At 41.1% G+C, this 26619-nt stretch overlaps 1 protein-coding gene across 1 annotated transcript in view; it reads left to right on the forward strand.

The window, feature by feature from the left end:
* Positions 1-216: 216 nt before the first annotated feature.
* CTNNAL1 (catenin alpha like 1) overlaps positions 217-26619 on the forward strand; it is a 57189-nt gene continuing 30786 nt past the window's right edge. The window contains exons 1-2 of the mRNA XM_062500406.1: positions 217-342; positions 21939-22128. Coding sequence (XP_062356390.1) covers positions 217-342; positions 21939-22128 — 316 coding nt within the window. The remainder of the gene's footprint in view (positions 343-21938; positions 22129-26619) is intronic.

Raw genomic sequence — 26619 nt, forward strand, 5'->3', positions numbered from 1 at the left:
CGAGGGGCGGGGAAGGGGCCGCCGAGGGGGGGGGGGGGGGCCGGGCGCGCGCGCGCGGCATCGCCCGGCGTGGCAGCGGAGCCCCGGCGGGCGCGGGGCGGGGGCGGTGGCGGCCCGGGGGCGGGGCGGCGCGAGGGGAGCGGCGGGACACGGGCTGCCCGTGCGGGAGCGTAGCGGCGGCGCGGCCGGAGGGGGTCCCGGCCCGGTTCCCCCGCTATGGCCACGTCCCCGTGCAGCAGCAGCGGCATCTCCTCGTCGTCCTCGTCGGGGCTGGGCGCGGACGCGGGGCTGGAGATCCGCACGCGCTCCGTGGAGCAGACGCTGGTGCCGCTGGTGTCGCAGGTAGGAGAAGCGCCGCGGGAGAATGATTTCCTTCCCCCCCCCGAAAGCTCCGGGAGGCTCTGCCCGCCCGGGACGCGGCTCGGCCGCCGCCGAAGTTTGCGCGTTCGGGTCGCGGCGCTCCGCACCCCCCTCTCTGCCGCCGCGCCCCCTCCCGCCCGTCCCGGGGTCCCGCCGGCCGCGGGCGGCTGCCGGAGCCGCTGCCGTGTGGGTGATGCCGCTCGCCCGTCCCTCCCCGAGAAAGGCTCTGAAGTTCCCCGCAAGGTCGCGGGGGAGCGTTGCGTAACGCCGGGCGCTGCGGTCCGAGCCCCGGGACGCCGCGGCGGGAGGGGGACGGAGAGGCTGCCCCGCCGCCCGAGCGCTCCCAGCTTCCCGAGCCTCCCGCCTGCTGGCCGCCCGCGTGGGAGCGCGCTCCTTTCCTCCCGGCTTGGCGCCTGAGAGAGCGCTCGACTTCCAGGGGCTTCGGCAGAGCTTTGTGTTTTCGCGGTCTGGCCTGAGCGTTGCATTGATTGGAGCTCCTACTGCACCCCGGGATAGCGCCCGATTTTTATGAGGTTCGATAAGAGGCAAGCTGTCTTGATTATCTTTTAGCATGTCCCGCACGGTGCTAAATGACCTTAACGCCCCGCCGAATCGGGCTTTTCAGTGCTCTGCTAAGTAATTATATGCGTTGGTGTTTTTTGTTGTTGCTGCTGTTGGGGGTTTTATTTTTCAGACGTTTAGTTACAAAATTGGTGTTTTGACATTCTCATTAGAATTTTGTTTCTTGAAAAATAATGTCTGAATAAAACCACAGTGTTTGCTGTATAGGATTTTTGTGCTTTGAGCACTGATCAGTAAAGTTAGCAAGTCAAAACCTATCTGTACAAAAATCTTTAAGCAATATGTAAGAGCTATACAAAAATAACTAGTCCTGGTGAGGCCAAATTGCGTTTATACCTCGGAATCCATCTGGAAACAAACTGTGGTAAGCCTCGTTCTGTATATGTATGTCTGGGCTGCAGGAAGAGTTTCTGATAGGTAACTGTGTTTCTGTACCCATCATGGTAATGTGTGTTTATTTTTCTGTTTGGAGAAATCAGAGTCAGTACAGCAAAGCCCTTCAAAGGGATTGAACCACTTGTTCCAAGGCAAAGTAAAATGAATTTTCTAGTCCTGAAACAGCTGAGATAAAATGGGGAAACCTCTTAGGAAGCTTAAGAGCAATCAGAAACGCATTCAGTTGCAAAAGCTGAATTTAGTTGCATATGTTAAATTTGTACTTGAAATAGATTTATGTGAAGATGTTCTTATTTCTCTGGAGTACTCTCTAATAACAATGATCTTATTACCATTGCAACAAACCCACAGAGAGAAGTGTGTCATGTATGATTTTTCATTGACCACAAAGCCTGTAGCAACATCCTCCAGAAGGACTAAGCGGCTTTCACTTCCCTGTATACAGGGTGCCTGAGCATTTGTGGATACTCAGAGCTCACTGTTTTCCTGCTAAGGCACTCCAGACTTGAGACAAGTGCGTTCCTTGAGGCGCGAGCGCTGAGCTCTGTTTGGATTCAGGCTGAAGTTGCTAATGATGTCAGCAGTAGCTCCCTACACCTGCCTGGTAAAATGCCCCACTTGCTGTAGTGGTTTATCAGTTCTGCCTGTACCATTCCATCTGGATTGCTCAGTTGAGATCTCGCTGGCCGGCTTTGTTTGGAAATTTATGCAAAATGGTGTTTATAGAGTACTTCTTTGTCTCAGAATTTACTTGTGGATTCTGCATGAGCTGTGCATGCAGTAGCCCTCAGGATTTCGTTTTTCTGCTTGTACAAAATACACTTGCAAAGGGCTGTGTTCCTACTGTGAAGTTAACTTCGCATTTTACCCTTTTGTTAAAATCTGAGAAGCTCTATGTGGTATTTGAATACTACTGAAAAAAATAGAACGTGTAACTGTGGCACGGGAGTTTTGTACCACTTAATTAGTGGTTTGTCAGTTTTGTTCGCCTTTACTCAGAACCAGGATTAACAAAAACACGATGGAAATGTATTTTCTTGTGTTTGGGCTTGGTTCTTTATGAAATCTTATCAGGAAGTACAGAGTATTTGATAGCGCTTCTAGCTGCTTGCTAGAAGTGAGGAAAAATGGAGGAAGATGCAGCTGCTACAAGGTTTCTTAAAGCTAAACAGTCCAGTAGAGAATTAACACTTGTATTATTTATACTTTTAACCCAATAACTAAATTTTCATGACCCTTGGTGTGACACTGACTGACCAACCAGAAACTACTACTTGAAACCCGTGAAAGAAGGAAGATTAACACCTAAAGTGACAATGCCCAAAATCCTCCATATTGTCCCATACCTATTACTATAATATAGAAACCTGCCATTTAAAATCCATTACCATGTGGGAGCACACACTTCTGTTTTACTGCACACTCGTGATTTTAACTTTATCACTCATATTTAGAAGGAGTTTCTGAGGCCTCAGGTCAAAAGCAGCGTTCTCCAGGGGGTCAGTGCTTGACAGCGCAGAAAACTCAAAAACCCCAGGTTTCTGGGATCCAACAAGAATGTTCCTATTGCTTTTCACTACTTATTTTAAGCAAAGAGGAAACAAAAGGTGCCTTGTCTGACAAACTCACTTTCAGTCTCTCATGTGGGGCTAAATCTTTAAGAAAAAAAAAAAGAAGCCATTAATTCTTATTTAAATTCATGTACTGTTCTGTATATCATCCTCATTGTAATATTGTAAACATGTGTTTGCCTGCTTGTTCTTCCTCAGCAACTGTGAGGGTTGGTTGGTTGTTTTTTTTTAATTTGCAGCATGGGGTTTTTTTCTTATAGTCTGTGTTGTAACAGAGTACATTTGCTGTCAGCAGTGGTATAAGATTCCTGTTTTTCTGGCAGGAGAAATTACTCTTAGAGTCATTACTGCATATACTTATTAAACCGATTAAAATAGGTTTTAAAACTTAGAGTATATACAGAGTTAAACCGCATTTGTTCAGACCTTGATGTGACCCATTTTTAAGAGTGCCATAGATGACAAAGATGACAAATTTAAGCCGCAGTATTAAGCATATTTGCTAACACTTCTTTATCATTATCTACATAGCTGCACTGTGAAAAGAATCATTGTACAGTATTTTGCAAAGCATGTGGCATGCAGTTCAGAAAAGATGGCTTCTGGGGTCAAGTACCACAGTTTTCTTTGAAATAAGTAGCATTTTCTTCTTCAGGACAGGTGTCCTTAGTTCAGTTTTCCATTAATAAATATAACTATAACATGCTTTAAAAGTCTAGGCATCTCCTTCATTGCTGCTACCCATTTCCAGTCTAATTATTTTGGGGTCCATTTTTTTTAATGGAAGGTTTTTGGCAACACACGTTAGGAAGGGTGTTTGAAGTGGTCAGTGTTGACTCATTTAATAACAAGTCATTTAAACAGTTGAGGAAAAGCAAAGGCAGGGAGAAAGCACTTTTCAGGATGTGGCTCCACCAGTGGCTTCCACAGCTGCCATTCGGTACCTGTTTGTTAGTGTAGGAGCAGTCGGGCACCTTCACAGCTGTAGGATTTTGTCTGTCCAGATCTGTTCTAAGGAAATATTCTGAGAATACTCGGAATAGGTATTTGTCAACCTTCACAGTCAGGTACTTGGGGAAAAAGAGGGAAACTCTGAGATCTGTCTACCTAGAAAAGAGAAGGCTCTGGAGAGACTTGTTGCAGCCTTCTAGTACCTAAAAAGGACCTGCAAGAAAGCTGGAGAGGGACTTTTTACAAAGGTGTGTAGTGATAGAGCAAGGGGGAATGGCTTTAAGCTGAAAGTAGGTATGTTTAGATTTGATGTTAGGAAGAAATTCTTCTCTTTGAGGGTGGTGAGACACTGCAGTGGGTTGTCCAGAGATGCTGTGGGTGCCCCATCCCTGGAAGCATTCAAGGCCGGTTTGGATGGGGCTCTGAGTAACCTGGTCTAGTGGAAAGTGTCCTAGCCCTTGACAGAGGAGGAGTGGAACTAGGTAACATTTCCCTTGCATCCCAAATCATCCTATACTTCTATATTCCGGAAAGAACAAAGTCACTTTTCACAGTTGAAGGTGACCCTATCCTCCAGCATCTGGAGTGCAGACCCAATGTATTACAGCTGCTCAGCTTTCAGAAAGCCCATTTTGTCATAGGCAGTTTGGAGAATGATTGTGTGCCCCTATGTTTACTGAGCATGTTTTTCCAATTTTCTTGGTATAGGATATCCTGCCAGAGCTCTTGAAATTGACTTGACCTATATAGTAAAAAAGAAAAGCTTTTAAGCTTTTCTTTATTTTACTTACAAAAAGCCCGTGATACCAATGCTTCTGAATGCTGTTGTTGTCAGTCATAGATTCTATGTAAGTTAACAGGGCCTTGAGGTGAATGAAACAAATCTGTTCTTTACTGTTGTATTCTTTCTTTGCTTTCTCTGAAGCAGGCTAAAATAATTCCCATTTCAGTAAATGTTATATAATGTTACATAATGTTCTGCCACTGTTCTGTTTTTCCAAAGTTTCTGGAGTTGTATATTAGAGCCCAAAGAAGATCCCACAGCTGATGTTTTCCTAATTAGGTGAAAAGCTCACTAATGCAGTTTTCAGACCGAAGGTATGACTTTAGAATAGCCATTGTGCATCAAGCTGCAGGTCTGTGTGTAATCTTTAAACTTTGCCCTGGTTTTATTTTTTGGTCAATTATCAGGACTGATATGGGGGCCAGTGCTGTTTAACATCTTTATTAATGATCTAAATGTTGGGGTGAGCATGTTCAACAGGCATGTGAACTTCCATACAGCAAGTTGGGGAGTGTCTGATACTGTGGATGACAGGGCTGCCAGAGGAACAGAGACTAGAAAGATGATATGACAGGAAGTTTGTGAAGTTCAAGTCATGCAGCTGAGCCAGGGTAACATTCATGCAACAGTTCAGACTGGGATCAGCTGTTTGCAGGGAAATCTTTGCATGGGAGTCCTGGAGGACAAGTTGAGTGGGGCTCAGCAGTGATGGCCAGCTGCAACTAGGATTGGTAGCATGAACGTAACAAGCAGACTGCAGAAGTGATTTTTTTTTTTTTTTGTTTGACACTTGTGAGGCAGCATAAGGTACCATATTGAGTTCTGTGCTCCACAGTACCAGGGAAAACATTGACAAAGTGGAGTGTGTAACCTAAGGGAAGAGGTTGAAGCAAGTGGGCTCATTCCACCTCAAGAAGAGAGGTATAATGGTCTGTTAGCTTTCATATAGAAAGCTAGGATGGTATTTTCCTCTCTGTATCACTTGAATCTTCAGTGGTTTGGGTTTTGTTTTGTTTTTTGTCTGGACAGTGGCAGAGTTTACTGCAGTCTATAGTTATCCACCTAATAGCAGTATGGAGGAGACAGACTAATGCCAGACATGCATGGTGACAGAATAAGAAGCAATGGGCAGAAGCTGGAACGTGGGAAAGTCTAATGAGGTGTAAGAGAAGGCTTTTTTCAATGTAAGGGAGGCCAAACACTGGATGAGGTGTGCAGAGCTCCTATAGAGTCTGCAATTTTGGAGAAGTTCAGAATGGATAAGACTATAAACATAACACTAACTAGACTTGGTTTGAGCAGGGAACTAGGTAAATGATCCTGGAAATTGCTTTCATCATAAGCAAATCAGATGTTTTCATGGATGTCTGTTTTGTAATCAAAAGATCGTGCTGCTGAGGAATAATGGTCAGCTCAGACCTAGCCTTCATAAGGAAAGCTAGGAATGTACTTTCCCATCTGTGTCACTTTGATCTGCAGTGATTTTTTGGTCTGACATTTTGTTCCCTGGTCAGTGCAACAAGATGTTTCTGCAATTCTGTAATGAGATCTTACCTTTACTGTCCCATATAAATTGGGATCACCAACAATTTTTCATCATTTTATTACTTGCTTATCTCTCCTCTCTATTTGTGATTATATGTAATAAACCATGTTGAAGTACTTTGCAGTACTAGGTATCTGTGTAACTGTATTAAAGTAGGTAATCATTCACTTTCTGATATCCTTCATCTTCCTTCTCATCATTCTGTCTCTTGATGAGTTCAATATTCATGCACAAGATCTGCTTCTGTTTCTCTTAGACACTTGCTTGATGTCTTTTGAAAACTGGTGTGTGAATTTTGTTTTCTGGTTTTCTTTCAGTTGAGGGTCTTCCTATCCATGTAATTGGTGATGTCTGCAGAGAAATCTGGTTGTTTTGTGAGGCAGTAATTCCTTTAACAAACACCTCTGTTAAATCTTTGCTTATATGTCATATTTATTTGGGTGGCCAATACTTCTTTTTAACTTTTTCTATTGATTTGACGTGTCCAAGTGTCAGGCCAACTTTCATACCTCACTGACGTGGTTTTAAGCAGGAGATTAAGAAAGTTGGTACAATCCATTGTATCTTTGAGTCCCTTGAAATCTTAGTGAATAGCATCTAATGTTGGCCAGTTGCTTCAGTTCATTTTATCTGACATTTTCATAGCATGTTCTGCATATCACTTTGATTCCACACAGATTCTCTGAGTACCTCATAGACATACATTCTGGAGTAGGGATTGCTTCACTTTCTTTTGCAGCTGAGCACGGTTATGAATAGCTGCTCTGCTCTGTTCTTATTTTCTGCCAAAAGAATAGGGCAAAACTGTGATAAGGAAGTAACAAAGTACATCAGGGTTATAACTCCTTAAGAAATGGACTGAAATAGCTGGTACATTTACTGTATCTTTAGTGGAACTGATGTTATTCTCCATGGAGCATATATTGTCCAAGAGAGAGCTTTAAGAGAAGTGTAAAACTGCCGGCATGGAGTTCAGTATGTCAGTGCTGCTGACCTTTGGATTTTGTCCATAGGCTAGCAGTGTTTTTGGGGAAACTGTTTTGCGGGTTTGCTGTTTTGGAGGTCCTCAGATGGCTTCTTCAAATACAGCAATAACAAAAGAAAAAATTAGGGGGAATGTGAACCTGCTGCTAAATGGAGGTGGGACCCTGGTAATAGAGGATGCAGAGAAGGTGGAGTTACTGAATGCCTTCTTTGCATCAGTCTTCACTGACAACACCTGCCCTCAGGAATCTCTAACTCAGGAGATCAGAGTAAAGGAATGTTGGAAGGAAGATTGGGTTAGAGAACATGTAAGCAAACTTGACATGCATATGTCAATGGGCTGTGACGGGATGTATCCATGAGTGCTAGGAGAGCTGGCAGACACCACAGCGAGGCTGCTCACAGGCGTCTTTGAAAGGTCAGGGAGGGGTGCCTGAGGTCTGAAGAAATCAAGTGTCATTTGGCCTACAAAAAAGGTAAGAAAGAGGAGACTGGGAACTACTGGCCAGTCATCCTCACCTTAATCCTTGGAAAGATGATGGAGCACCTCATTGTGGAAGCAGTCTCCATCTGCATGGATGACAAGGAGGGGTTCAGGAGTAGCCAGCATAGATTCACTAAAAGTAAATCGTGCTTGATCAACCTGATTGACTTCTGTGATGAAACAGCTTCCTGAATGGGTGAGGGGAGAGCAGGGGATCTTTTCTGTTTTGACATCAGCAAGACTTTGGACACTGTTTCTTGCAACATCCTCATAAGCCATCTCAAGAAGTGTGGACTGGATGAGTGGACAGTGAGGTGGTCTGAGAATTGACTGAACAGCAAGATCCCAGAGGGTTTGTAATCAGTGGCACAGGGGCTGTCACAAGTGGTGTCCCCCAGGGTTCAGTACTGGACCCAGTATTGTTTAACTTGTTCATCAGTGACTCAAATGAAGGGGCAGGTGCCTCCTCAGCAAGATCCCTGATGGCACAAAGCTGGGAGGAGTGGCTGTGCAGCTCACCAGAAGAACCTAGACAGGTTGGAGAGATAGGAAAAGAGAAACCTTCTGAAATTTAGTTGTTTTTTCTAACAGCTTTAAAGTAGACAGTCCTATATTAAAAGTACTGTTTAGGCTTCTAATTTATTTATCAATAGCTCTTTATTCTTGGAAGCCTACAAAGATGGGGGGGAACCACCACATTTTTTTCCCTCTGCATAATGCATCAGTCTTATATATAAACTGATGTTTGAATGTCTGTAGCTATAGTATTGTATTGCAGTACAGGCTCATTACATACCTACTTTAGAACTTGTTAATCAAATGCATTCTCTCTTTCTCAATTAGAGTCTAAATAGAAGTGTCTCATATACTCTCTGCACAATATTTGTTATTTTAAGGAATATGCATAGTCTCATTGCCTTTCTGAACTCCAGCTCTCAGTCCAAACTTGGATCCATTTCAATTCATTTGCATTTTCCATGCAGCAGATGCACTGACAGATTTGTTCCAGCAATTCCATTGGGTTTCTTGTTTAACTGGGCATTTTTTGGTACCTCTAGGGCTTTCTCTTTCATATGTCTAAGGTGCCAAAGGATTCTTACATTGTTGGCTGTTGTTGCTCCAGTATGGTGCCAGAGCTTGTGCATTGCCCCTTATAGCTCTTTTTGGAGAATGGGAAAATTCTTTTTTGGAAAAAGTAGGATGATCCATATTTGTCTTTAGCTCATAGCATCTGAGGGAAAGAAAAGATCTGCATGCACTCCTTTTAAAATGCTTCTTGGGACCTTGTCTTTGGTAACTTGAAAGCTTTGAGAAGCTGTTTCTGCTGTTTTCCAGAATTTTCTGTCTTATGAATTAATTTGGTACTCACTTTAGGCTTGAAACTTGGCACTAGTGTTGAGTAATAAAATTACGAATTGTGGTGTAAAGGCTTGCGCTGTAACTTGCACGGAGGGAGGCAAACCTCCTGCTAAACTCAGAAGAGTTTACATCCTGTACAGCAGAGAGACTCTGCCGTGGATCGTATGCTGTAACTGCTGTGGGTCTGGAAGCATATGGTGCTGCCTGGGTGCAGACTTGCACCTCTGTGGTGCAATTAGTCACCAACTCAGTGACTCTTCTCCCTGCGGTTCCATAGGTACTGCAGGTTAAGTTGTGAGCTTCTGGCTTGTGTTGAGCATCTTGTGCTTCATGCAAATTCTTGTTCTGGCAAAACCTCAGCTGTTACTCAGCCTACACGTGGTGCTTTGTGCCCCTAAAGGAGCCTGGTTGTTTCACTCTGCTTTATGCAGGAGAGTTAATCTTAGGAGATTGTCATCTGTATGTAGAAAAGGTGATTATTTCAAAGTATCAATTGAATTTCTTGGCTGATGTGGTTGCAGGTTTCCTTCTAATGAGACTAGTTTTTAATTGACAGCTTTTAGTCATGGAGGCTAGGTCATTGTGAAATATTGAAAGAGAAATAGATAATCATTTACAGGTGTGGTTTATAAGGTATGCTGGAGAGTCCAGGAGTACCTTAAAATAACTTAGAGGTAAATTAAATTATTTTGTTACATTAATAATTAATGATGTTATCACTAATTATATTCTGCTTTACAAAGAAAATTGCACTTGAACATTTTATCACATGAGCAACAGCACTATTGTGAAACAGCTGTGTTTTCAGGCTTTTTTTTATGTGTACCCTTGGATAGTAAAATTGGCTTTGAGTTAAGCTTGGGTACTTTTTTATAACGGTCAATACCTCAGTCTTTGATGTGATAAATGAGTCAGACTAACATGTCAAGTGGCTGAAGGAAGATGCTTTTTACTGACATAGCTGAAAATCAATTGCTCTTTTTAAATGGTACCTTATCTTTCATATTTTTGAGATCTGATTAATGACTTTTTTGCAGATTAAATGAATTTTTGTAGCTCTCTAGTAGAATGGGTATTAAATCAACACTGTCTCTCTGTGATCATGCACAAGAAGAATTAGAACAGCTTTCTTGCTATTCAGCATTATTAACAGATGGTTTTAGACAGATTAGGTAGGGAAATCCCCAAAGGATGATTTATGAATTAATGATTGCAAACAACTCTGATTATAGTTCAGTAAAACTGTTGTGTGGTACTATGAGCCTGTGGCTTTCTGCATGAATTTATTTTATGTTTCTTAATTCATTAGAAGAGTATAAACCTTGCTAGATAGAACCTTAAAGTCTGTTTTTTTACTTATTGACCTAGATTGCATTTCATTAATAGCCTTGTTTAAAGCTAATGGGGTAAATGAGAGGTGATATAGACTCTAGAGCCAATTTATAAATGTTACTCTAGTTTAGATACTGAATTGGATTATTTCTTAGTGCAGTGAATTCTCAGATGGTAAGATAACTCCTAAGCAAAAATCGCAAATGTAATTTATGATCAAATCCCAAAATTCTTTCAGATGTGGATAGAAAAATAAAATCTGTGCTGTTGCTTTTGTCTTACAGAAACATGTTTTTATTAAACATAATGAATATAACCACTAAGAACCACACAAATCCTATTTTCAAATAAAAATAAAGCAAAGTTGTTCTGTAGTAACAACCTTTTCAGCATGGAGGTTGTGATAGTATTTTTGTTTGTCTGTCTGTTTATTCACAGGCATGAAAAATGTTTGCAGGTAGAAGAGTAATATTGTTCTGTGTTGCAAGCACTTAACATATAAGAGTTAGACCAGTGCATGGACTGTTTCCTTTTAATTATCAAAGAATCTGTATTGTATCTCTATGGTACATTTAAATATTCTTAGATTTTCCAACTGAATGAGTTTTTATTGCCCTGGAGCTCTTCAATGAAGCAATCAAAAGAATATACAGGCACTTTAGCATAAATAAGGTAATAGTTCCTGGATTATATGAAGTCTTTGTTTTGTTTTGCACTCCTGTAGGTGGGTAGTAGTTGGATTTGCATAGCCTTTTCCAGAGCACACTGTACTTGTCTGTTAATCCCTAGAGCAAGTCTGTGCTTTTTAAAATGGAATACCAGGTGTTGCTCTGAACTCAAGTGGGATGTCAAAATGCTGCTAAAGAAGCCTTCTCTAAAAGAGGCTGCAGGAACTCTTCGGTCAGGAACATGCAATGTAAGAATGATTGAATAGCTGGTATTCATGGCAGGGAAGCCACCTGCCTATGAACTAACAAGAAACATTTTCTACGCCTTCAGGAGCCAATCCCAGTTTGAATAGAAGGAATTCTCAGTTGCAGGTGAAATAAGGGTGTTGTCCCTGCTACATCCCTTATTACAATGTCTGAGTTTTAAGTTCCACAACAGTGGTGTTTTTTTTTTAAAAGCAACTCGGAGCTGGCTCAGGTATTGTTTGCACAAGCAGTGCAAGGTTAGGTACATTAACAGCAGCAAGACAAGGGGAAAAGCAAGAATTATTGTTTGCTAGTCTCTGGTTTTGAGGTTACCTGATTATGTTTGTAAATGAGTTATTTCTGAGACTTGAATCTCTCTGGTGCTAAAAACATGTCTGCATCTGTTTTGACCACATCTAAAAGTACATTTTAAACAATGAACTTCTCTCTGAGTTGGATTTTCTTAGGCTTAATCCTGCCCAGATTTCCTAGGTGTGGAATGAAAACCAGGAATTAGTTTGTTTATAAAGTCTAACTGTTTGGGTAAGAAAATACTGAAGGGCAAGAGGAGGGGAGGAAAGTGTACTGCCTTGTATGCCCTGAAACCCAATTATTTGGTCTACCAGCTTATGCTCACCTTTTCTAGTGAGGTAGTTGTGCATTTCAAACTTAAAGACAGCAGTTGAGTTAGAAAGCCAGTTTTACTTCTGAACACATTTTGTAACAGGTAATTGCATATTTTATGATGTCCAGTGTGCTTGTTGATGCACACATTGTATTATCAGAAGTTAAGTTGGACCTTGTTTGGAAAACTGTGTTTGCCAACTCATGTCAAGTTGCACAAAAGTACAAACTTTGGTGCCAGCTCAGAGTGTGAATTTGTCTACATCTCTTTAAAAAGAGAAGAAAGGTTGAACTTGAATTGTCTGAAAATTATGATCTTTTTCATGGTCACTCATTGCTATAGAAATTCTGAAGATGCCTTTTTTTGGTGAGTGGCAGGGCAGTCCTCTGACTTGTACAAGGTATCTTTGATCATTGGTTAAGCCTCGCTGGGGATTTTCCAGTGATTGGTCTCCTCTTCCATCTGTGGAAAAAAAAGAGGATAGCAGCAATACCGGTTTTTTTCTCTGCAGGTCTGTGGGAATCCCTGGTTTTAAGGAGTCTTTGGAAAGAGAACATTAAAAAGAAAGCATATTTCTCCTCTACAGTAGGGTACTTTAATAACATTAATTAAAGTAATTCTATCATCTACATAATATCAAGAGTCCACAGACTGCAAAAATAGTGAGCTGTATTCATTATTCCTTTTTTTCCCTCTGATATTCCTTTTCACAAATAAAAAAAAAATAAAAATTGGAAATAACTAAATCCCACAGGGGGGAAAAAAAAAAGGTCCTGAAGTTTTCAGAGTTCTCGGTGCTTTGAAAAAAAAAGAAAACAAACCATAAAAACCAAACAAAGAAAAACTGCCATGCAGATCCCCAAATCCAAAATAATCCACACTGGAGGAAATAAATTGGTGTAATGAAATTGCTGCACTGCATTTGGACAAGTTCATCTGTATCACATTTTAGCTAATCATTTTCTCAATGGTGTTTGGTTTGGAGGTTGAAATTTAAAAGTTCCTTGGTTTTCTAGGAATGCATTCAGCACAAAGAAAGGGTATTCACTACTATAGTGCAGTCTTGCTCTGAGTTGAATCCTTTCTTTTGATCTCTTAAGAATTCCAAGAATGTCTAACAAGTACATAGCAATAGTACTGATAATCTGAGGTGTGTATTTGAATTTGAAGTTGTGTACTCTTCTCTTTCCTGGTGAACTTTACAAAGAGTAGATTTTGAAGTGTAGATGTGAAGGAGGTAAAGAGGACTGTTTTCACCCCTTCCAGATAAAATTTTTATCTGCTGAACCTATTATGCTTGTGAGAAGTGCACAATTAGGTATTGTGGTGTTTTAAAGTTTAATGTACAATTTTCAGTTAGCCAGCTGGAAATCTGGTTACAAATACATTATAGCTCATGATGCATTTGCTTGTTCAGATCTCATGATCTTTTCTAGGCAAGCATGTGGAAGACTGTGGGATATAAGATACTAGGTTGGGTACCCCAGTGATCTGAACTGGTAGGGCTGTTCTTGTGTTGTTTGGCAGCTCCTTCTTGTCCCTGCAGGTCATGGATTGTTCCCTCCTTCCTTTTCAGAGGTGGCTTGTTAGACACTGCATGTGAAATACTGCCTGAGGCTCTGCAAAGCATGTTAGCATTTGCCCGCAGATAAGTGAACCAGCTTACGGGGTGTTAAAGTTGTTTATTTAATTTGCTTCCCTGAAGGTTTTTATAAAAGATGTGTATAAAACCAATGAGAAGATACTTTTAGAAAGCCTCCAGGTAAAGGTGCAAATACAACAGTCTCAATGCCACAAGTACTCAGCAGTCTTGACTATACAGTGCATTTGTACTACTCTTCTAGACACTAGTCCAGAGGGACTGTTAGGCAAATTCATAAATAGGGGGTAGCTGGATTACATCACTTCATGGAAGCAGTCTCAAAAGTGTTGACTCAGCATCCTGAATGATGTGTTGAGGTCTGTGGGACTTCTGCAAGATGAGTTGATTGCCCCTTTGCATAGTAACATGTAGAAGAAACTGTTCTGGTTCAATAGTCCATAAAGTATGGGCAATTGTCTGAAATAGTGTTTTCAGCATAAAAAAATATATGGGTCCTTACAGTTAACTAGTGCATTAGTAGTTAGTGCAGTTGAATTTCATTTTGCTTAGTCTTTTCCAACCTTTGGCAACTTTAAAAATTGAGTTTCTGCAGAGTTTATTTGTTGCATTTTCCTGCAAAATTAAATATTAATAGAAAGAGATTAATTTTCTGATTCTGAAAATCCATACACTAGCTGAACTTTAAAAAATTATTTTAGTGCTTGAAATTGTACAAAACGCTTAAGATTACCTTAAGTGCCTGGACAGGCATCTCAACAGATTCTTGTTTTCTAGGACAGGTAAGCAGGTAGTCCTTGTTCACTTCCTAAGATCCCTGAGGCTCATCTTGTGATGAGAAGTCTGTGTGGGAGTTCTTCTGGTAGCCCTTATGGACAGGATGTCAGATGCCAGCTGCTGCTCCTTCTCTCTTGGTGGTTGTATCCTGTAGCAGGTGTGGGTGTTGGAACAACGTGTGCTGCTGTCTGGCTAAATGACTCTGAAGACCTGATCCTCCTCAAGGAGTACACAAGACTTAATGAGAGCCAGTACCTAAAATGTAATATTAGAAGTTCCTCTCTGCCCCCAAACTCAAGATGAACTAATGAAAGCACAAGCAGTGTGGGAAAAGGCCTTTTTGAGCAAGGGATCTACATGTTGTATTAAATGCAACTAAATTTACCTTACAGCGCTCTCCTTGTAAGGGTTTGTAACTTCTTTCCCAGTATGTAGTTCTATTACATTTTCTTAGCAAAGACTGTTCATTCCTGGTATTACTAATTTTTTTTAAGAACCAAATTTTCTACCATTGTAAAGTTAATGGAAATTAGAAAGCAGAAATACATTAAATGATAGAGGAGCTGTTGCTCTGAGGCAGCTAATCCTCATTGCATGGAGATAACATCTTGATTTTTTTCTAGCAGGAAGGGTGATCAATATAGAATTAAACAATCAATGACCTGGCTTGGAAGGCACCTTAAAGGTTATCAAGTTCCACCCTCTCCCCTGCCAGGGGCAGGGACAGGGACACCTTCCAGTAGATCAGGTTGCTCAGAGCCCATCCAGCCAGGCCTTGAACACTTTCAGGGATGAGGCATCCACTTCTCTGGTCAACAACCTGTTCCAGCGCCTCACCATCCTGAGGGTAAAGATTTCTTTTTTCCCCCAATATCTAATCTAAACAGATTCTCTTTCAATTTGAAGCCATTCTCCCTTATACTGTCACTACCTGCCCCTGTAATAGACCATCTTTGTCTTTCCTATAAGCCCCCGTCACTCACTGGAAGGCCACAGTGAAGTCACTCAAAGCCTTCACTTTTCCAGGGTGAATATGAGTGTATGGGGTTTGTGTGGCAGTGTTCTGGTACTGGGGCAGCTACAGGGGTGGCTTCTGTGAGAAGCTGCCAGAAGCTTCCCCCAGGTCTGACAGGGCCATTGTCAGATGACTCCAAGACGGACCCACTGGCCAAGGCTGAGCCAGTCGGGGATGGGTGGTAGCACCTCTAGGATAATGTGTTCAAGAGCAGGGAACAGGTATTGTGCAGAAGGAATTGCAACCAGAGAAGAGTGGAGTGGTAACATGAGACAAACAATTCTGCAGACACCAAAGCTGGTGCTCCAGTTGCAGAACTAGAGATTCCCTTGCAGCCTGTGGTACAGACCATGGTGGGGCAGTTGGTCCCCCTGCCACTCATGCAGGTTCACAGGGATGCAGAGATCTGTGCTGGAACAGGTAGGTATGTGGAGTGTTCTGTGACCCTGTGGGAAGCCTGTGCTGGAGTGGTTCCTTGCAGGACCTGTGGCTTGGTGGAGATAAGCTGAGATGCTGGAGCAGGTTTCCTGACAGGACTTGTGATCCCAAAGAGCACCTGTGTTGGAGCAATCTCTTCCTGAAGGACTGGAGCCTGTGGGACGGACCCATGCTGGAGCAGTTTGTGAAGAACTGCAGCTCATGGGAAGGATGTGTGTGAGAAGGTTGTGGAGGACTGTCTTCCACGGGAGGAGTCCTCATGTTGGAGCAGGAAAAGGGAACTTCCTGCTGAAGAGGAAGCATGTGAGGAACTGATCACAGCTCCCATTCCCTTCCTCCTTGTGCTGTTGGGGGAAAGGAGGTAGAGAATCAGGAATAAAGGCCAGAAGGGAGGGGTAGAGAGCAGGTATTTTTAAGATACGTTTTATTTCTCACAATCCTGCTCTGATTTGTTCGGTCATAAATTAATTTAATTTCCCCAAGCAGAGGCTATTTAGGCTGTGATGGTAAGTGGTGAGTGATCTCTCCCTTCCTTATCTTAGCCCACAAGCCTTTTATTATATTTTCTCTCCCTTTTCCTACTGAGGAGGCAAACGATTGAGTGGCTTCAGTGAGCATCTGGCATGCAGCCAGGGTCAACCCACCACACAAGAGGCAGTAACAAATACTACTTTTGAGAGTCTAAATCATCCTGTATACAATGTGAGTACTTTCCTAGGGAGAGAGGTGGGCAGGATATCTTCCAACATGACTTATCAGTTTAACTCTTGTGGTTGTAGCAGGGGCTGTGAAATAGCTATGTTTCCTCTGGTTTTATTTATAGATGTCTATAAATACTTCCTGAAATTCAGTCTCTTTAAGAATCACTTAATTCTGTCATGCAAGACTTAATTACACTGACAATAAATAGACATTAGAATATTTTTAGCTAAGCGTGCTGTCATGATGCTTCCTGAGCATGAAGCATATAATGACTTAAATGTCAGTTTCTGAAGGCCCTCAAAAAGATCTGGAAACAGCTGCTCAAAAATTACCACAACTGAGCTTGTTTCCTTAAATATGAAGTACATCTTGATACATTATGGCTATATCTGTTAGTTTTGGCAAATTTCTTGAGTAAAGGCCATTATTTTTCTCTGGCTTCTCATAACAAGTGATAGAAGATTGTAGCTGACAGATTCTTGAGGCACTCCTTAAACTGATTGTCTCAAATCTCAGATGAAGATTCCATGGAAATGGTGTGAGAGCTCACATTAAACAGAGGGTGAGTACCATCAAAAGGACTGTTTCCTTTCTAGGACCCGATCAGTAAATCCTTAAGTAAACAGCATGTAATGTATTGCTCTTGTTCAAAGAGACTTGCAGGTAATCTTTTCAGCTGCTAACTCTTGTCCAAACATCACAGATGTTGGTGACTGGGAAATACATGATCAGAATATAACAGATCAAATATTTGGGAGGTGTTAAGCTTGAGGGAGGTCTTGGATGATGTTCTTGGACTTGCAGGGGTTTCCTTCATTAAAAAAAAAGTAAAACGGTAATTGTTCTTGTCTTGTTCCAACGGAATGGACTGCAGGGAGAAAAGCAATTTCTTATAATCTGAAACATCTTAAATGTTGCAAGTTTTACTAGTTCAGTTTTTTTATAGGCTCTTAGGGTTTCTTTGGTGGGTTGTTGGGGAAAAAATTCCTTGTTAAGTTTCTTCTCGGTCTTTCCTTTTCTCCATTTAGCTTGTCCAATTTTTTATCTTTGTTTTAAACATTGTTTAAAAGTCAAGAGCAAAAGTTTTGCTTATGCTTTATTTTAGAAGTTTTTCTTACTGGCCTTTTGATGCTCACTGCTGTATTTGTATTCTGAGGCAATTATTATTGAGTGCCGACTGGTTAGATAATCTTTGCACTGCTTATTAGCATCAAAGTTTCCTTCAGTTTGTCACTTGACATACTGGCAAAATTCCTTTCCTTGCTAAGTTAACATCTTGTTATTTTTTTAACCCTGACTGTTAATTGCAACTTAATTAAGTATTGAAAAGAATCCTAAACTGCAGTTGCCATTACCTCTGCTTTTTCAAAACTTATTTGACATGGAGAATGTACGTGTCACTCTTAATGCTCTATGAGGGAATGAGAATGCATAATTCTGAAGTCTTTCTCCTTGTTCATAGAGCAGTGTTTTCTGCAGGTGGCAGGTTGTGAGAAGCCCATCTTGTGTCTGAACAGCTTTCCTCATGCCTTTTGACATTATTACATTTGGTTTATGTGTAACTCATGTTTCTAGAACCAAACCCAACCCTGTTTTCTTTAACTGGTCTATATTTTATGTCTTTCTTTTATCATGACCTACCTACTCCTATTTCAGGGCTGTTTGTTACTTTGTTTATTACAGGAAATACCTTATGTAGATCTGATACTAATATAGGCTGCATTTTCTGCGTAATGTTGATCACACTTCAAAGAGGTGCTACATGAAGCTGTTTACTGTGATAGTTTGAACTTCTTGACCAACTTCTGTTTTGGTTCTCTCACAATGGTTGTTTTTAACTGTCAATGCATACGGTTTTTTGACTTACCTGAAAAGAAAAAAAAACGGGGCTCAACCAGCTTCCCTCCATTCCAGTGTTAAAGATAGTTACTGTACTGACCCTAAATTAGCCAGTCTGAGAAGAAATTATATTACCCAGCTAAGAGTTCATTATTCTAGGAGGTATTTGCAAAGCCTCCATTGCTGTGCATTAAGCATAGTTTGAATTTAATCTTCATTTACAAGCTACTCGAGCGGGTGTTTAGAGTAGATAATAGAATCAGAGAATGGTTTGGGTTAAAAGAGACCTTCCAAGATCATCTAGTTCTACCCTCTTGCCATGGGCAAGGATACTTTCCACTAGACCAGGTTGTTCAAAGCCCCAGGATGTTCAAACTGCCTGGCCTTGAACTCTTAAAATGATGGAGCTTCCACAGCTCAGGGAAATTGTTTCAGTTCCTCATCACCTTCATGGTAAAAAATTCCCTCTTTTAAGTCCAATCAGAATTTACCTTCTTTCAGTTTAAAACTGTTGACCTCTTCACTACAGGCCTTGGTAAAAAGTGTTCCTTGATCTTCTAAGCCACCTTTATGTGTTAAAATGCTGCTGTAAGGTCTCCCTGGAGCCTTTGGCAGTCTGAGCCACCCCAGCTCTCTCAGCCTGTCTTCCCAGGAGAGATGCTCCATCCCTCTGACCATCTTCATGGCCCTCCTCTGAACTGTCTTCAACAGGTCCATATCCTTCTTTTGTTGGGGATCCCAGAGCTGTGCACCCTTCTCCAGGTGGGGTCTCACCAGAGCAGAGTAGAGGGGTAAAATCCCCTCTCTCAGCCTGCTGGCCACACTGCTTTTATTGCAGCCCAAGATGCAAGCAATTGTTGACTCATGTCCAGTTTTTCTTGCATCAGTACCTCCAAGTTATTTTCTGCTGGGCTGTTCTCAATCCATTCACCCCCTAGCCTGCATTGGTACTGGGGATTGTCACAGCCCCAGTGCAAGACATTGTGTTTAACCTTGTTGAACTTTATGAGGTTAAGGTGACACTGGTGATAGACTTGTCTAAACAGCTGCTTATTCTTGCTTAACCTTGGCAGGGGGAGTAAAGGGGTTGTTTTTTGCTGCAAAAATGATGATGCCCTCTGAAGAGAATGCTAAACAAGTGATAAGAAATGTAAAAGGCACTTGTGTTCCTGAGAGTGTTTTGTAAGACTTTCGTAAAGCAATTTAAGCTGTGATATCTTCATGATTTTTTATTATTTGCATACCTCTGCAGTAACATGGGAGTTAAAATAAATGCCCTTGATGATTTGTAAGAGACAGTGGAATTCCTTTCACTCTGCAGTGTTATTTGCATATGCATTTTTTTTCAGGGTTATGCAGAACATGTTTAAACTTCTACTGGTGTAAAATGCTGTGGGAGGTAAACTTGCAGCCAGTATGTAAACTTGCAGTTTGTTTTAGGCCAGTGTTATTTTATATATATTTTCTATATTTTGAGAAGTCAATAACTGTGTAAATGTAATATTAACCCACTGTTGGGTTGCTGTTTGCTTAAAAACCAGTTGAAGAAATGAAGCTGTGACCCTGTAACAGTTTGGTTTCCGTCAGTATTTGGACTGATGCTCTCAGTTGTCTTGCTAGCCATGCCTATTCAACAGTTACCAGCTGGCACTGTCAGATTAGCTGCTGACACGTATTTTTTAATTCTGTAGACCTGAAAGTACCTACAATGCAAGAATTCACAAGAACTGCATAGTGCAGGTTTTTTTACCATGAATCTCATGTTGGTCTGAATTTCCATTGGAGTGATGGTAATTATGTGTTTTGAGGAATGTCATTTCTCACATAAAATGAATTTGAAGATGTTCAGATGTTTCCTCAGTTTACTCTCTATTTGGACTCGTCATAAGATCTTTTCACTGGAAGGGCATCCGGGGTTCATAGGCTTTGGACTTGAAGTTTGGTGATCCGTGGGACTCTTACAGGGACAGATTTGTTATATGAACTATAGAAAGCATCCTTCTTTTAGACCCTGTGGCTTAGATACAGTTGGAAAAGTAGGGCATATATAAGAAGGCAGTGGGCAGAGAGTATATTTCTGTACTCATATTTTGTAGCAGAACAAAATATTCTTCCATTCTTGTAGGAGCTTTTCCATCGAGCAGCACTGTTCTTAGGTTTTTTGGCTTTTTTTTTTTTTTTTTCTTGTGTGTGCATAGCACTCTATGAAGTGTTGGTATTTCCCATTGCAAAGAGTTTAATACTGGAAACTTGGCTGAACCAGCTCCTGGCATTCAAAACCAGCCTCAGCAAGATGTTATATACCACCACTCTTCTTTTTTTTTTTTTTTTTCTCCATAAAGACAACTCAGTGATATCTGAAGGGTAAACCTTGGGCATTGATCAAATCATGAAGCAGAACAGTTCCTACACTGCTTCCTGCTGTGTCCTTGAATCTGTAGTGAGCATTACGAGTACAGCTGATATGCTCCTGTCCCACCACAGGCTTGACTGGTAGGAGAACAAGTGAATGATGATTTACGTTTTTTGAGGAGCGGCAAAGACATCTGTGGTCAAGCTGATACAGCTGAGATGTTTGAACGCTTAAGTCATTCATGTAATTCTGAGATTCTTTAAACAGACATCTTTGAGCTCCTGGCGATGTGGCTTACAGTGTGTGGGCATTTTAAATGATACTCCTGCTGAAAGGAGTGCTTCTGCCCATCTTTCTCTCCTCAGGCTGTACTGTTTCCCTTTTGCCACCAAAAATATTCATGAAGCTATGCAGTGAACCAGACTGGGGACCTGATAATGGGGAACACTAAAACAACAATCATTACCTTCTTCACAACTGAGGTTTTAACCCACATCAGATAAATTCATTGCAAACATGAGAGTGGGAGACAAGGACAGGCAATATTTTTGTTGGGTTTTTATGCTGGTTTAGGATGTTTGAAACTAGAGAGTTTCTCTCCTGCTTCTCACTAGAAAATACTTGTAGCGATAATGTACAGCTCATGTTTATAATGCAGTTTATAGTTAGTTGTGAGTGGCGGGATTGCATATTGTTCTCATATTTATGTGGTGCCTTGGTTGAGAAGCTGTTTCTGCAATCCTGCCTTTCTCCTCTGTGAGGGGAAAGGATCCCTTTGTTTCCTCATGTTTGGTGTTTTGGGCAAATCTTAAGTCTCCAGCAGCCAGCATGCAGCTGATATCCAGTCCATGTGGTCCGAGAGGGAATCTATAGGACTTCACAGTGGGCAGAAAAAAACAAGTCAGAAGTTCAAAATAGGAATGTCATCAGAAAGTGTTTTACTGATAACTTGTATTTAAATGGCAAGCTTTTTCTAAATTCTAGGAAATGTGTAATTGAGATTGTTTAAGTTGTGAGTATAGTAGGTATTTTTATGGGGGAAGGGCTGTGTGTGTAGTGTGAAAGGCTGTTGAGACCCAGTTCAGCTTATTTTAATACTGAAAATGGGAGTGGAATAAAAATAAAAATCCTTTTTTTCATTTGAGATAAACTGAGCAGATGAGCAAACTTAATTACGCTTAATTTATTTTTTATTCTCTGAAAAGTGAAATGATACCTCACGACACAGCGCAAAACTAATTTTTATTAGCAAAGTACTGTAAAAATCTATTATTGAGTTCAATTCAAAACTTGCCTTTAGTCTTAAAGATTCTTCTTTTTTTGCAGATAACTACTCTTATTAATCATAAGGATAAACCAAAGCGTTCAGACAAGACTCTGCAAGCAATCCAGCGAGTGGGCCAGGCTGTTAACCTGGCAGTCGGGAGATTTGTTACCGTGGGGGAAGCCATAGCCAACGAAAACCATGAACTGAAGGAGGAAATGAGTGTTGCTTGCATTGAGGCAAGGAGAGCAGGTATGTAGTTACTCATGAAATTGTACTTGTGCCATTTTTGGCACATTATTTTTAGTGTCAGGCATAATGTAAGAACTTTATTATTTAATTGCTTAACCTTCCTCTGCTGGTTCATTCAAGGCCTGATCTGTTACCTGATTTTGTCACTTACTTAAATTACTGTCATCTTACGAATAGGGAATGGAATTGTGTGCTGGCTTTGATTTTTATAGGATCATTTACCACAAGGAATTACCTGACTGCTCTTTTTTTATTATGTTACTGCAGACAAAGAGCAGAGTGTTGGGAATACAACTTTAGAGTTTATTGCTGCCAAGTTAAAACAGTGGAGTATTTTAAGTTATTTGAGTATTATGCTGTTGAGGTCACTGCATTCCAAATCCCGGTGTCTGAATGAAGGTCAGTGTCAACCCATGTTTCATCAGGACCCAGTAAAATGACTCACATCAGTCATCTGATGACTCTCCCCAGTAGAATGATAATCATGTTGTGCTTGCCTTTTTGCTGGGTTCAGGTTTTGTTGCAAGCTTGCTGTGTGTGTGAATTGAATGTGAAGTGTGGATAATTAAGTTGCCTGCTGTCATTCTCCTTCCCCCAGAAGACTCTGTCTTGGTGAATAGGGGTTTGCATTCTCTGATGCTATAAGAGAATGTCAGCGTTGTGCTAGGAACTACTTTGCTAGATATTAAATACTATTTTTTTGCATAATATTTCAGTGGTCCTCAGTAAATGCTTATTCTTAGAGCTGCAGTGAAGGCTTCAAGATGACATCTGGTAGAATCTAGTTCCTTTTGTTGTTAACGGAGGGAGGATTTTTTTCTCTTCCAATTACTTTTGGATTATGGGAAATACGACTTGAAGCTTTCCCAGTTTGAGCAGGTGGGTGAACCTGCAAGTGTGACAGAGATTCTGTTTGCTGTGGCTTCAGGCATACAACCTTGAGCTTCTGTTGTGGGGACAAATAAATGACCCTTTATCAACCCTTCAACAACAACATCTTGATTACTGCTGGATGGAGCATTGTTCTACTCCAAGATATGGGTTGAAACTGTGTAGTGTACTTGAAACTGATCTGTTAAGTTAAAAAGGGGGCTTGGGTGGGTGTTTTTTATCTTTGAAATTACCTCAGAGTCCTGTAAAGCTTGTCTCTGCTGTCCGAAGAAAAACTTGTCTTTGCTGTCCTAAGTGGTGTGTGTATGTCTTGTTGAATTGCTGTTCTGGCTTAAGACTTTGGGGGTAGAGTTCATACTATTATTTGTGATTAAACAAAAACAGAAGCTCAGAAATTGGGCATGGTGCTGTAAGAAATCCTCTGAAAATGCCTTAACAAGGAGTCACAATGTCTAGAAACGTGCTGATAATGAATGATTGTTCTTGTGATTTGAAGGACTATTCTGGATAAACTTTAGACTGAAAATTCCTAGTCGCTCCAGTAAACTTGGCTGCAAAAAGAAGCATCCTAATTTTAAAACATTCCATTTGTTATGTGAAGCATGTGTTTTCTCTTCAGAGGTCCAAGTAGAATGCTGACAAGCCAAATTTGTCAAAGTTCACATCGATAATCACAGATGCTGGAAGAGCAGTGCAGTCTCAGTCTCTGTTTCTTGACTTGCCAGTTATGCTGTGGTTAAGTATTTTTTTCTCCCTATCACTGTATGCAGGAGGAGCTCAGAACCTAAAAATAGTCTGCGGTACGTTATCCCAGCAAAAGACTATAGTTCTTTCGCATTGTAAGTTTTATTTCCTGTTATGCAGTAATAGCCTCAGTCTAGAGGAGTGAAGATAGGGACTGTTTACATTTCTGTCAGCCTCACGTTTACTTTGGCATGGCTCAGTTGTTCCTTGTATTTGAGGTCTAACTGACAACTTACATGGGAGATTCAGTGTAGCAAACATGTTTGCTCCTGGTTACTTGTTTGATGGAGGGCTTTTTGAGCCGGTATTGTCTCTGTGGGCTGTTCAGTGTCAGACAAAGTAACATAGTCCTTTGAGCATATAAATTCTTACGGATAAATGTCATCTGAACTCAGTTTCTGAACGTGGTTACTCAAGTGTCATTTTTAATAACTTTGGTGTTCCCAAGCAAGCCAAAAATTTTCCTGGACAATTATAGCCAAGAATATTGACCTGTATTAAGGAACACTATGTTCTGAGGGCATAGACAGCAGAAAGCCTTTGCTCTTTACGGCAGGCAATCTGGTAGAGCTGTTCATACTTCTTTTTAGCCAATAAATTAGATTGTGTCTCTGAAATTGAGATTTTGTTAGGTATAAAAGACAGATTTCAGCACAAAAGGATTTAGAACATTAGGCATCTCAATTTCTGAGAAAAATAGGGAGTCTTTAAATCAGTTGCATATCTTGCAGAGGTTTTGAAGCATGACAGATGTTGTATCTGTCTCTTAAGAAGGGTATAATCAGTGATCTGAAGTGTTTCAGAACTTGTTATGACTATTTCCTTGTAATAAACCTTGTAATTTGATTGACTCAAAATAGAATCCTAAAACACTGCAGAGGGTCATGTAGCAGATTTTGCATAATATTATTCTTGCACTGTGTCAATGTTTACAGTGACAGTATAGTAGTGGAGTGTAACTTAAGCACATTTTAGATGCCCATCTGTGATTTTTTTTTTTTCCTTTTTCTCTCTAAAACTAGGAAAAAAAGAGAAAGCACATGTCAGGAATAAGTGTCATAGCTTTTCCAGTATTCTCTGCCAGTTGACTATGTAGCCCTAAAGGAAGATATGGAATAAAATAAAAGCAATAAATAGCTCTCTCCTATTTTTGCTTTGGGTTTTAGTACAGAGAGGGCTAAATTAAGAAGGCTGAAAAATGGAAATTTAAATGGATAAATGGAATCACAGAATAACTGAAGTTGTAAGAGATGTTTTAACTACCAAGAATGGAGATCATGCAATTTCTTGTGTACTTCTCATTTCTTACTACTTTCTTGTGCCCTTACTTGAGGGTGTTTGACCACCTTTGCTGTGGTGAAAGTATTTTCTTACGTCTTGTTCCTTGCTTCTTGTTCCATCACCATACCAGCTGGGATCTGTCTGTCTCGCTATACCTGCCCACTAGGGGGATAGATGTAGAGCACAGAAAGCCTTGCCACGGCCTTCTCTTCTTGGGACAGAATACATTTACTGCCTTCAAGCTCTCCCCCCTTATGTCGCTGGCTCTATTATGTCAGCTGAGGTGCTGAGGAGCCCAGAAGTGGACATGGTACTCCAGATGCTGCCTCACAAGTGCCAAAAGGAAGGGAAGAATCATTCCTGAAGCTGGTCATTATTGCTGACTCCTGTTCAACTCTTTGTTAGTCCCCCATGTCTTTTCCCACAAAGATTCCCTGTTGACATCTGATCTCAGCATGTAGGGCTGACTGGTGTTACCCTGACCCAGATGTGGTATTTACTGTTCCTTTTGGACTTCACAGATTTTCTGTCAGATCATTTTTTTTCAACCTGCTCCTCTGTCTATCATCCCTGCCCTCTGCAGTACCAGACACTCAGCCACTTAGATATTGTTCATACACTTGCTGAACACGCTGGGTCATTATCCAGGGAATAGTTTTGATGACTTCTGTCAGCCCCAGAGGAACACTGCTGGAAGTTGACTGCCCAGTGAACTTTGTACCCCTTATCAATACCCCCAAGCCCAAGTCAGGTTCATTTTCTACCCACCTTTTTGTTCACTTAGTCCATATCCCTTGATGAAGTCATAAGGAAACTATGGGGAATCATGGCAAGGGCCATGCTGAAGCTGAGATGTGCATCATTTGTTACTTTATTTTAGAAACAGTGTCATCTCATCGTAGAAGGCATTCAGATCAATAAGGGTCTAATCACCCTGGCAGGTCTGTACTGGCTTTTCCTGATTGCCTTTTTCTTCCAAGATTATTTTAGTGGTAATCCTGGAGGCTGATGTGAGGCTGACTAGCCCACAGTTGCCTGAAGTTTTCTTGTTGACTTTCTTTGAGATGGATGTGACAGTTTTGTCATAATCTCTCAGTCATGGTAGGAGAATTACAGTGACACTGAACAGTTTCTTTGACATGCTCAGATGTATTTTATGGACTGGTGTACATCCAGCTGGGTATATCTTCCCTAGCTCCAACTCTTTACCCCAACAGGTCTTGTTCCTCACAGCTTGCTCCCAGGAAACCTTTGTTCTGTTACCAGAAATCTTGATCTCTGTGGCTGTCTGGAGCTTTTGACAGGCAGATGTTGCAGGTGTTTCAGTGTTCTCTGATAATTCTTTGTGTGACTAGCTGCTTCACCTATGACTTGATTCATTCTCAGTAAGGTGAATCCCATAGCATAAGAAATGGGATAATGGTGTGCATCCTTTCTTGGTTACCAAAAGAACTTTGCATCTGTTGCAATTGTTCTCTGTGTGTTTCTTCAGCATTTTTTTGTTGTCACAGGTATGGTGAGGTCAAAGAAATAGATTAATCTACTGATAAAGGTGAACAAGTAGAGACTGGTGTG

This window comes from Cinclus cinclus, chromosome 1 (genome assembly GCF_963662255.1).
Source record: "Cinclus cinclus chromosome 1, bCinCin1.1, whole genome shotgun sequence".
NCBI classification, from domain to species: domain Eukaryota; kingdom Metazoa; phylum Chordata; class Aves; order Passeriformes; family Cinclidae; genus Cinclus; species Cinclus cinclus.